We start from the raw sequence: 12,726 nt of genomic DNA, 5'->3' as shown, positions 1-12,726 counted from the left end.
TAATATTATTACTGTTAGATAGTCATGGACATGGCACAGAATAGAAATTAGTAACTGCTTTAGATTTTTTAATAGGGCCACACTGTTCCACGGCCGGCGGCTGGCCATCGTGGTTAGGAGGTTTGGACATCCGACGGGCATAATCGATTATTATCCATGAATATCCGCCATTCCGAATCTAGAGGCTAGAGCACGTTGTTTTTCTTATCAGGTTATTTCATTAATCCTGTATTAATTCTATGACTGGAAAGTGGAGACTTCGTCTTGTAGAATTGTATTAATCGTAGATAACATTTAAAAGTAGTCTGTAAAGGCTACTGAAAACCGAATAGAGAGGCTATGATTGTTAATGTACTGATGTATACACTATAATATTTTTAGTTATCGAAATTACCACTTATCAGTCACTACTTACTAGTTGCATTTTCTTTTTTACAATCACAAATTAACGGTTATTGTTAAGTGTTAAGAAGTTAATGTTTGGTAAAACGTCAATTCCAAATTTCATTATTATTGTGTAGTGTAAATAAGATTTATGTGTATCACACCATTCTAGTTATCTAGTGAATCGTATTTCCTCCTGTGGCCTGTTCTACAATCACAAAAAGGTGAGATTCAGCAATGATCTATTAAATAAATTTGATTATAAAATGTTAATGGTTAATTGGTACATAATAATATATCTAGGAATACCCAATACACTAATTCTATCGATATATATAGGTACTTGTTTAATAGTTTTAATTAATAATATTAATGTTAAATGTTTACTTTTTAATTGAATGCATCAAATTTCTATTTGTTGATTCTGTATTGTTATTATCAGTTCGGGATTTATAGCACTAAAAAACATTAAAGTATGTGTTTATACTTTATTATATATGACCTTATAAACTTAAACTTATGCAAACAATTTTAAAAAAGCACATTAATTAATAAAGGATTTATTACCTAGATATGAAAATAATTAAATATGAACATTTTTAATGTTCTGGAAAAAATTATGTGTATAATTTAGGCAAATGTTTATTAAAAATATGTTGTTGTTAATAAAATGTCTATCTTTGTGATAGCATTGAACTATTAGATGTTTTCAAACAGAAAAACTCTCATTATCCGCTAGAATAGACTTAAATGCTGAAAATGAACATATGTTGAACACATGTTATGGTAGCATATTTTGGTACTTTCAATAAACCAGCTCAAATAGCTAGGTGATGTATTCAAATAAATATAACACTTTTTATATCTTTTTAGGTATATGTATTAATTGTATTATAAGAATAAAAATAAATGGATAATTAACTAGGTATTCTTATTATTTTTTTTATATATATAAATATTAGATATACCTACTTGATGTTTTTAGACAAATTTCTTTTGCTTTTTGATGTAATTTTAAAACAATATTTAAATACTATATTCAATAATCAAAATATTATAACTATTTAAGTGTACTCGTGTTGCTTTCTATTTTTTAATTTTATAGGTCAGATCATTATAGTTGATAGAATTGTGATAAAAAACTAATAGTTTTGGTTTCTACTTATTCATATTCTCTTCACTCTTTTAGGCGATATAGAAATACCATCATTTTTTTCTTTATAATTTTCTTCTTATTCCCATATTATTCTTTAAATATTGTGTTTAAGAAATATTATAATTATTAATTATTGCCTATGTTATTATTATCTTATTGTTTAAAAATGAAATATTTACAGTATTTCTACGTATTCAAACTAATTTTCTTGGAGTGTTTACCATTACAGTTGTTGTATTCTTTTAGTTCTGTAATCAATGAAAACAATTCAATAAATATAATTAAATGTTCCAAAGTGATAGCTTTAATATTATTGGACATTCATCTTGATTTGTAGTTTAAACATTATTTATCTAATTTCATAAGAACAAAATTTATAATGTCAATAAAATACTAGTATTTCAGTATTTATACAACTTTTTAACTGATTGGTATGTTAAAGAAAATTAATTTACAATTGGTATTTCCTCTTGATTTTATATTTTCATAATTTGATTTAATGATTTTATATCTAAATATTTGTTTTATAGGCTTGTAAACATTCGTCAATATGAGTAAGCGCAGAGCAGGTAATGAACTAACTAAAGACAATTGGGACGAGGAAGAAGAAAAAGTAGATCCTGGAACATTTCAAGTAGCAGATGATTCTGTATTAAAGAACCGAGTTTTGAAAAGAGCTAAAAGAACATTACAAAGAGATGAATCTGGTGAACTAAAACCAATATTTTCTGGATTTTCTGGATTCAACAGTCTCTCTAGTAATATAAATTCAAAGCAAGCATTTTCCTTTTTGTCAAAATCTAACAATACACCCAGCGAGAGTGGAAATCATCCATCAGCATCAACAATTAATTCATTGACCACGTCTAGTAGCTTAACATTTTCAGAAAGTAACAGTTCCAAGAGTTCAACTCCACCAATTGTTAATCATGATAAGGTGATGAATCTTAATAAAGCATTTATTAAATTTATTACAAATGCTGTGGAAAAAAATCCTTATTGTGTATTAACACCTTCATTAAAAGACTATGAAAAACAAATCAGCAAATTTGTTGATCTCTCTGCTCTTAAAACAAATTCTCCTGATTCATCAATGACTTCTTCTAAAGGTATGCATATTTATATATATATATATATATATATTTTGAATTCTAAGGTTAGATTAAAAATTACAATTTAGTCCTAATCACTCATAAACCAATTTATAAATATGTATACTCCAGCCCACAAGAGACCACTTTTGGGCGGCGACCATAATTTGTCCGTTCTCGCATATTCCGACCACTAAACTCTCCAAAACACTGGCCGCTGTCAACGTGCGCCACTCTGCCTCCTCCCGCCTATTTGTATGTGCAAAGACATAGTGCTCTCTCTCGTGGGCCGAAGTGTAGTACATTTTATGATTTATCAAAAATGTATAATTACTAATTTTTGCTGAGAATGTTGGTAAAATTAATTTTTGAGTATACTTTGTTTATTAAACATATTTAATGTAGAATAAAATACAATTTTGATTAATAATTTTAGTTTTTAGCAGGTTGATTTGAACTTTTTAATACACAATACTATATCTTGTTCTTATAAAAATTAAAATCATACAATATTAGTATATATTTTCATCTTAAATAATAATATAATATAGCAAGGGTGGCCAACTTGTTCCTAGTGTCTTATTTATTTTATAAAATCTTAATGTACTTATTATTATGAATTTTAATTTTTTTTAGTATGAATTTATAAAAATGTATCAAGCTATAATGTATTTATAACAATTTTGGCTATTAGTATTATTATATTTAACTGCACGCTACCATATTCATGTTGGCTACCCATAATTTCATTAGCGTTAAATTAATTTTCTATGTTCTATTTTCTATAATATAGAAACATGGAATATTATTTTTTTAATGTCATTATCATATTATATTTGAAGTCAAACAAACTGTTGGTCAGTGACCTCAACCACAGTAAGGAATTTTTTTCCTAGTATAATAATTTAGGTGATTACATAACAAAAGAAAAAGTTAACCTAACTTTTAGCATATGTAGTATGCAAATGTTGCTTTTGCAACTTTACTCGTCATAAAACTCCAGTTTTATCTATTTTTTTATAACATTGCAACCAATTAATATGAAAAGGCATGTGATTTAATTGAATGGTATGAGTATAGTTGGTGATTCAATTGTATCAACAAATGACCATGACCCAAAATAAAAAAAAAATGATCATTTTGATGTTGTCTTCTTAACTTCATTGATCAGAGTATAGAATTATGAAAAATAACATAATTTTAGGGTGATGAGTTGACTATAGGGAAGCAATGTCACAGACTGCCAGTTTGTTTGACATCAGTTCTTAGTCATTGACAATTGAAATAATTTGATAACCGCCTATGACATTCTTAGAAGGGTGTGAAAAATGCACCTATATGTCAAAAGTAATGTTTACAAAATACCATGAAAGATAAGATGGTCTATGTACAAATGTAAAATATACATATAAAACAATAGTATTTATTGCTTTGTTCAAAGGCTCATGAGTACTGATTCAATAGTATTATGTGGTCAGCTAGCTGTCTAGTTGTTTTATATGCCTATGTTTATGCTCTTAACATTGTCAACAATATAAAATTTAAGTAATTGGATTCAGTTAAAAATTAAAGTAAATAAGTAATTACTGAACTTTTTTAAGTATATCCCTGTTGGTATTTTCTATTTTCTTGGCCTTTCACTGACTAACACAAATTAAATTTCTGTTAGACACTTATGAAGTAGATGTTCCATATCTACCATCCAGTAATTTATACTTGAACTATAATTGTAGTGTAGAAATTTACTTATCATTATATTGAGAAGTTAGAGGTTTAAGCTTTAATTCAAAGTATTTATTATATTTTAAAATAAGTTTTTAATGAAATGTTTCAGTTTCTCCTCAAATATCAGTATCGGAAAGTAAAATAACACGTACAAAAAACTCGGATGAAGTAAAAAATAATCCTGTCAATGTCCAGAAAAATGAAACTAGTTTTAGTAGTCCACTGGGCAATTGGTCTAATTTTGGTAATAAAAGCCAAGATTCTGATGTCAAAGAACCAAGTGCAAATATTTTGAAACTTGATAAGACGACTAAAGAACAAATAAAAGAAAAAAATATAGAAACAAAATCTCAAGTATTTTCTTCAGAAGAGTCAAAGAATACAGTAACGGAAACTAATGGATTTAAATTAGGTGATTTTAAATTCAGCAATCAGCCATTTTCAACCTTAACTAGCAAGTCTCCTGAATTAAAATCTAATGAAAAACCAGAAAAACCTTTACCTGCAATTTTGGATAGAAAACTGCCACCTTTAGATAAACCTCTGTTTTGTAGAACATTAAACACAAAGCCTCCATTTAATTTTGGAGGAAGTACTGTACCATCATTTTCATTTAAATCTTCTGAACAAAATGATGTCAAGCCACTCTTTAGTTTTGGATCAAAATCACCTACCTTAACATTTTCTGGAGGAAAAACGAAGGCCGATTCTGAAAACTCAAAAGATGAAGATGAGGATCAACCACCTACTGTGAAGTTTACACCTGTTAAAGAAAAGAATGCAATTTTTGAATCTAAGAGTAAATTATTTAGTTTTAAAAATGGTAAATATGAAGAACTCGGAATTGGTCAATTGTATTTAATACCAGTAGATAATAAATTACAATTAATCATGAGAAATGATAATGCCTTGGGAACTATTATGGCAAATACGTTACTGAATGAATCTGTCAATTTTACTAAACGTAACGCAAAAAATGTTCAGCTAACATGTATTCTTGATCCTACGAAAAGTACCAAACCACAAACAATTCTATTCAAATTTAAAGATTCACAAATCACTGATTCGTTTGAAAAAGAACTTATCAAATTAAAAAAGTAATCCCAATATTAAGTTATCAATATCAAAATAATTGATTTTCTTATTTATATAATTTTAAGTTTTTCCAGACTATTATAGATAAATAAAGATACATAATATTGTGTAAAATGTATTAATTTGAGTAGGTTTCATTCGTATTAAATAAACAATAAATAATATACTTCAATGTTTTTATTATTAACCGCCATGTAATGTAGATATAAATGTTATATTGTCATTATTCTTAATTTTATATTTTAAATCGCCCAAGAGTTCCCAATCTTGGTCATTAATGGCTACAATAATGCCTGGTCTCACAGTATTGCCCTTCATAAACAAATCACATTTATCTTTGTCGACCAATAAGTTATCTTTAATCCAGAACAAAAGCAATCCCAGTGTCCAAGGCTCTTCCGTTTCTGGTAACAGTACTTTGTGTTTCTTTATGTTGTTAAATAGAATTTGAAGTCCACTGGTAAATTCGGTTGTTATACTTAGTCCCTTTTCCATTGTATTCTAATAATTAAGACAAAAAATATTGACAACAATTAAAATATTATGAAAAAATGAAAATTCAAAACAATATCGATTACTCTATTACCTGTAGATATCGAGTTAAGTAGCCGTAATTATTGTATTAAAATACTGCAAGTCGTTTCAAAGTATGTACCTACATTTATTTTTTATAAATAATGTTCAAGTAATAATTTATATTAGATGTGTAAAACTGAATTACAACAAATAGGCAATGAAATAATAAATTAAACGTAAGATTTAAAATTTAAATTCTAATCAATATTAATTGATGAAATGTTAAAAATCTACCTGTTATCACTGGCCCAACTGTACGATGCCCTATACGTAAACACGTTGCATAAGATCGCCGAACATGAAATTCTATTGCACATGTGGATAGTAATTCAGTAATAGTAGAACAGCGCACTCACGTCTGACCGCTGGAACTATATACCCATGCTCCATCTATGAGTTCATGCCACTTATTTAATAATATCACAGATTCAAGATTGTGTGATTCATATGACCCGTGATAATACAACTACTCTGTAGCAGATAAGTTAAGATTTTTGAAGCGGGAAAAGCGTGTTTGTTTACTTTTATTCAATAATTCGAAGTTTTTTAATTTTTATCTGTGTTGTTCAATATTTCACGTGAAATTCTTCCATTTACTAATTGCTTTTCTTTATAACTAATGACTATTTTTTAATAACAAATGTCATGGGGCCGATTCCAGTCGATCGTATTATAAGCATTAGCAGTGAAGACCAAGTATGTATTTATTAACTCTAAATTAATATTTTTATTGATGATTATACGAACTTGATGTATGATAAATAGGCACACAAAGCAGAAAATATACTCAACGTCTCTGATTCACATCAGACATGGCGTTGTAAATCAGGTGAAAAACAAGCTACGGTCATTCTTCAATTTTTGAAACCGTCTGTCATTAGTTCCATTGACGTTGGAAATGATAATTCTGCTTTTGTAGAAATATTTGTAGGAAAATCTACTTCTGACGAATTTCAAGTAATTGTTGCTTAATCATAATCGATTTTATTTAATTTTCAATTCATTCTACAAACTTAACATTCTAGGTACTATTGGTAACTTCTTCTTTGATGACATTGCATGAATGTAAAAATGGATTAAATGTTAACAAAGTCCGTTTCTTTGACACTGACCATCTATCTTCGGCATCTAAGGAATCATGGGATAGAGTAAAAATTGTGTGTACACAACCATACATTAAACAGAGCAAATATGGTTTATCATTTGTAACATTTCATTCAAAAGATATACCTGAGGATATACCACAAAAAGAGCCTATCCAGTCACAATCTATTCAGTTAGGATCTTTTACATTAAGAAATGATGATGATTCTGACAATATTTCATCTGTGGGTCGATTATTTTCTATGCGTAATGAAAATAAAGACGTTGTACGGATGCCAGATTCACCAGTTAATCGTTTACTTGCAATACATAAAAAAAACTTGGAAACAGCAAAACTTAAAAATGAAAATTCTACAAATATTAATATTCAAACACCTTTAACAAACAAAAAAATCTCCAAATCTCCAAAAGATTCTGTTAAACTAAAAAATGTTGATTTAAATATTAAAAAAAAAAATACAGTTACAATGGAAGCTGTTAAAAATAAAGGTAGAGTAATATTATGCTTATATAAAATCAGTCAATATGCCAATATTTTTTTAATAACTTAATAAATTTAATAAAATACAACTTTTTGAAACTTACCTATTTAAGTTTTTTTTTAATAAATACTATTTTGTTGAATTTTAAATGTATACTACTATATAGTATACTCTATACTTTTGTATAATTGGTTAGGTTTGATATCTGAAGTTATAAATATCTATGCACTCATTTTTGTATTTTTTCTTTTTAAATATTACTTAGTTAATCATCAAAATAGAGATTATAATTTAAATTAAAGGTTGGGTGATAAAAAATGTTATACCTAATAGTCATTTGTACATTGTTAAACATACTTAAAGATGACGTTTATAAAAGATTATGTTATAATATACTTAAGCAAAATATTCTGTCATTCACATAGGCTTTTTTCCATGGTGTTTTTTTACAACTTCTGCAATAATCACGTATTATACTTATTTATATATTTTTATACAGTTACTAAAAAGAAAGAATCAAGTCCATCATCACTAAACTTGGAACCATCCAGAAAAAAAATTAAATTAATTAAAAATCCATTACCAGTAACAAAACCGTTCAGTGAATTATTAAACAATGTTGTATTTGTAATGAGTGGCTATGAAAATCCATATCGTAGTAACATTCGTTCAAAAGCTTTGGAAATGGGTGCCAGATACAAACATAATTGGGATTTGTCTTGCACACATCTAATGTAAGTGTACAAATTAAATTATTTAACTATTTATTTAAAAATCACTTATTCATAGCTACTTTCTTAAATCATACATGTTATTATGTTAATACATTTTATAGATGCGCTTTTATAAATACTCCAAAATATCGTGAATGCAAAAGACAAGGTGCCTATCGCATAGTAAAAAGTGATTGGATTGATAAATGTCATTCAAATAAATGTCGATTTCCATGGAGAAGGTAATGTTAAAAATAAAATATACTTTATCAAACTATTACTAAAACTTACTAATATTTTAGGTATGCTTTGGATAAATTGGAACAAAATAAACCAGAAAGTGAAGATGAAATTTGTGCATCTACTGATTCAGTTGAAACTGATGATAGTGATGATGAATGGAACAGCGCCTCTACAAAGTACTGCACTTAAACATTTTAACAGTACTATAAAGTTTAAATTACTTAAACTATTTATTTATTTGTTATTTAAGACCAGTACCCTCAACATCACAAACAAACTATAGTTCAGTAATTGAAAAAAATACTACAATATCACCGTATGATTTAGATACTGACATTGATTCTGATTTAGATGTTCCTAAAGATATATTAGCCGATGAAAGCATTTTACCATTGCCATTTTTAGATAGTATATTTCGTAATTGTTTATTTTATTTATCATCCAGTTTAAACCCTTTGTTAAAACAAGAATGCAATCGCTACATTATAGCACTTGAAGGGTAATACATACACATAATAAAATAGTACATTTTTCATGCATGTATTTATTTATGGTTTTTTTTTTTTTTTTTTATGTAGAAAGTTGAGTGAAAAGGATAAATGTGACTATATTGTTTCAACTGATGCAAATGATTTACAAGTAAGACATCAATGTTTAAATTTTATTTGATTATTATTTAAAATTTATATTTTTTTCAGATTAAGAATTCTGTTACTCCACAATGGATTAGGGATTGTTATGATGCAAGAAAAATATTACCTTTAAAATAAAACTTGTCCCTCTATTACCTACTAAAAAAAAAAGATGTAATGGTTTAATCCTCTGTACTCATGTTTAATGATAGTGCATAATAATTATTATATCTTAGATTGTATATTATATTTATTTTTATAAGTATTTTAGAATAACAATTAATAAAGTATGTTTTACTATTATATAGTTTTTGTTGATTAGGCACTCTGAAAACTTTTAACTACTATTCTTAGGACATGATATGGATAAATAATAACTAGGGAATGGATTTCATTGTAATGCATATTTTAATCGGGTTTACCTAACTAATAAATATTAAATAATGATTAAAGACAAATTATTTGTGTATTATTATATGATATATTTATAGGACATAGTTACAAAAGTATTTGATTGTGTAAGTACTCATGTAATAATGTATTAATGTATTAAAAATAGAAATTGAGAATAATATATTCTAAGTTATAAGAAGAAATGATATTTTAAGTTGTTTTAAATAAACTTCAGGACTGATCATTGAACTTAGCACCCATTTAGATACATAAACTTTAAAAGTATAGGTAAGGTAAATGATAATATTGAACTTGGCTCTCATTTCATATATTATATTATATATTTGATGGGATATGGATTACGGAATAATATGATTCTATTCATGGATATACCTAAGTTATAACTTATGAGTAATTTTATTTCAATATCAACAGTTAGTAATCATTTTTAACTTTCGAACCTTATCATTTTTTGGATAAGTCCTTATCAGTTATCACTGCAATCAATAATTGTTGATAATATTATCTTTAATCGTTTGAGGGCACGTGAAATTCTTTTTTGCCACATTCTGTACGTTTAAATGTTTAATATTTAGTTGACAATTGTAGCAACAGTGGGCTATTATTTATTAACTTATATTTGTGATTTATGTTTACATACACACACATATATAATATATATAAGATATATTTTGCGGAATCAGAAACATGACAAGATTTGCCAGGGCTCGAGGGTCTAAATCATCTAACCAAAAAATACCGGAGGAAGCAACACCATGGTTGGAAATGAAAGAAAAGCCTCAACAAACTGAAGACGACGAATCAACAACAAACGCATTAGAGGTATCGGAAGAGAGTCGCAGTAGCAAGCACAACTCATATTCAAACGTAGAAAAATTTGATGGGTTTAGTGTATTGAAAGAGGACGCAGTGAAACTACGAGTGGAAAAATTCAAGTTAATTAAACAGGGTGTGCCCAGACATCAACTGAAGGCACAATTGATGCCCATGCGTCGACGCGCTGAAAAGAAACTCTCCAGGCTCAGACAAAAAGCATGTTTTCATTGCCGACAACCGGGTCATATGCTGAATCAATGCCCAGAGTTGGGTACCAACACCGCTCTTGGGGTGTGCTTTAAGTATGTTACTTGTGTGAGATGTTAAGAATATGGTAGAAAAGTAATTTGTGTTGACTTTGCTTCACTATCACTATTCTAATATATTTAGAATCACTGATATCTACTTGTTTAACATTACTAACTCTAACTATAATATTTCAGATGTGGATCAACAGAACATAAATTACATGAATGTCGTAATGCAGGAAACAGTAATGAACTTGAATTTGCCAAATGTTTTATTTGCAAAGAAGAAGGACATCTTTCACGTCAGTGTCCCGATAATCCGATGGGATTATATCCAAATGGAGGAGCTTGCCGGTAATTTATTTAAATAAAGAATAAAGATAGAATAAGAATTAAAAGTCATTTTTTTTAAAATAAAAAATCTACTCAAAACTGAAAATATATTCTTGCTTATAAAAATATACCAACTTATAAATTTAAGTAGGTTTCAGCTACATACACTAATTAATTTTGGCTACTGGTTTGATATAGCCCTGCTGTGGCTAGTAAAAACTTTATACCCTCTCCACTCAGTTTTGTTATCTCTCCTCCATCCATAATAATAAATACATCATACAAATAATCCAATTATTCAAAGAAAAAATATACCATTACTAACCACAGATATGTATAATAACATATTATTTTATAAATATGTTATTATACATATCTGTGTTACTAATATGCCTACCAGTTAGTACCTATCATAGATATTTATCACATAATATGGATCGATATAATATATAATATCAATCAAACATCACAGTGCGTATTTGTCCGTCGTTTGTTCGTGTTTAAAATTAATTAGTATACATTTTTTAATATTATATCAATGTATCATCAAATTATTAGATTAATAAATATCAATAAATAAACTCATTATTTTATATTTATTGTTATATGGATGGCTGAACGATAACAAACTTGATTGGTGGCCGGTGGGGCTATAAAGTTTTTATTTTACGCGGCAGGGCTGTAACAAACCAATACCTAATTTTGTTACTATAATATGAGGTATATAATTGGCACTGCTTAACAAAAAAATCTTATTAACATTAACAGCAACTAAAATGTTTTTAATCCCCTTGAAATTATTATATAATTGGTTAAGTTTGTTTTTACAAAGAAGATTCATATTATTTTTAATATCTTATTATATTTGTAAATAACATAATTATACTTATGTTAACAAAATATTAATAATAGAAAATAAAGCAATTTTTATAATAAATGTTTGTAAATTATTAGATCTTGTGGAGATGTTACCCATTTTGCCAAAGATTGTCCAGATAAACAAAAGAGAAAAAGAGAAGAAGATTTACCTACAGTTGGAATAATGGATAATCGAGCAATTGAAGATTTAGACGATGAAAGAACAAGAGCTAGAAAAAATAAGACATGGGATTTAAGAACATTTAAAAAAAAGAAATTAGTCATAATGAAATAAAATATTGAATTTTTAAACTATTTTTCTATTAATAAAATATGTTTAAAAATAAATTAAATTTTTCTTGTTATTTTAATAGATAAAACAATGCAAAAAAAATAATGCATAGGTATCTAGTCCTACTACATCATTGCTCTGTGTTCTAGGAAATTGATTAAACTGATCAACAATAACATTTAGCAAGTATATATGTATAAAAAAAAAAATTAAACCTTAATTAATTTCTTAAATGATACAGACTGATCAGAAAATAATTGATTAAAAGCTACTTTCATAAAAAAAATGTCCACAGGTACTATGCAATAGTTTTTTATACTCTATTGTAAATGAGATCAGCCTTGCGCGGCTTCCAGTTTTTGTCTGTTGGCGGTCAGATTCCACCACCTAGTAGTTGTTCGACTGCGACTACCAGCGGCGTCGGCCATGCCTATGCGCACAATTTGGATGCCAAGACTAATCTCATTTGGAATAGAGTATAAATGATTTATTGTATTGTGAATTGAGTAATTAATACAGAACATTTCAATAAAATTATAAATTGATTAATTATTAAGTTATTTG

The 12,726-nt window shown here is 27.5% G+C and overlaps 4 protein-coding genes across 5 annotated transcripts; 3 read left to right on the top strand and 1 right to left on the bottom strand.

Moving 5' to 3' along the window:
- The first annotated feature begins 150 nt into the window (after positions 1–150).
- LOC114127413 (nuclear pore complex protein Nup50) lies at positions 151–5,617 on the top strand. The gene is made up of 3 exons (XM_027991638.2): positions 151–608; positions 2,071–2,649; positions 4,466–5,617. Exons 2-3 carry the CDS (start codon positions 2,091–2,093, stop codon positions 5,455–5,457), a joined length of 1,551 nt encoding a protein of 516 aa, XP_027847439.1. The 5' UTR covers positions 151–608; positions 2,071–2,090; the 3' UTR covers positions 5,458–5,617.
- LOC114127415 (ubiquitin-related modifier 1) lies at positions 5,611–6,403 on the bottom strand. Of its 2 annotated transcripts, XM_027991641.2 has the most exons (3): positions 6,262–6,403; positions 6,038–6,106; positions 5,611–5,952 (listed from the first exon to the last, which is right to left on the bottom strand). In XM_027991641.2, exon 3 carries the CDS (start codon positions 5,944–5,946, stop codon positions 5,635–5,637), a length of 312 nt encoding a protein of 103 aa, XP_027847442.1. In that variant the 5' UTR covers positions 5,947–5,952; positions 6,038–6,106; positions 6,262–6,403; the 3' UTR covers positions 5,611–5,634. The 2 variants fall into 2 exon arrangements, with proteins under 2 accessions (XP_027847442.1, XP_050057652.1); XM_050201695.1 differs by lacking the exon at positions 6,262–6,403 and having other exon boundaries at positions 6,038–6,227.
- A 6-nt stretch (positions 6,404–6,409) lies between these two features.
- LOC114127414 (DNA repair protein XRCC1) lies at positions 6,410–9,659 on the top strand. The gene is made up of 9 exons (XM_027991640.2): positions 6,410–6,723; positions 6,793–6,984; positions 7,053–7,620; positions 8,113–8,347; positions 8,449–8,568; positions 8,629–8,745; positions 8,820–9,068; positions 9,148–9,208; positions 9,268–9,659. The coding sequence occupies exons 1-9, from the start codon at positions 6,673–6,675 to the stop codon at positions 9,337–9,339; spliced, it is 1,665 nt and encodes a 554-aa protein (XP_027847441.2). The 5' UTR covers positions 6,410–6,672; the 3' UTR covers positions 9,340–9,659.
- Positions 9,660–10,117: 458 nt separating this feature from the next.
- On the top strand, positions 10,118–12,223 carry LOC114127440 (zinc finger CCHC domain-containing protein 9-like). The gene is made up of 3 exons (XM_027991676.2): positions 10,118–10,733; positions 10,875–11,033; positions 11,967–12,223. The coding sequence occupies exons 1-3, from the start codon at positions 10,303–10,305 to the stop codon at positions 12,163–12,165; spliced, it is 789 nt and encodes a 262-aa protein (XP_027847477.1). The 5' UTR covers positions 10,118–10,302; the 3' UTR covers positions 12,166–12,223.
- The last annotated feature ends 503 nt before the right edge of the window (positions 12,224–12,726 follow it).

The sequence above is a fragment of the Aphis gossypii genome, chromosome 2 (assembly GCF_020184175.1).
Source record: "Aphis gossypii isolate Hap1 chromosome 2, ASM2018417v2, whole genome shotgun sequence".
NCBI classification, from domain to species: Eukaryota; Metazoa; Arthropoda; class Insecta; order Hemiptera; family Aphididae; genus Aphis; species Aphis gossypii.
This window is presented reverse-complemented; position numbering and strand designations above follow the sequence as displayed.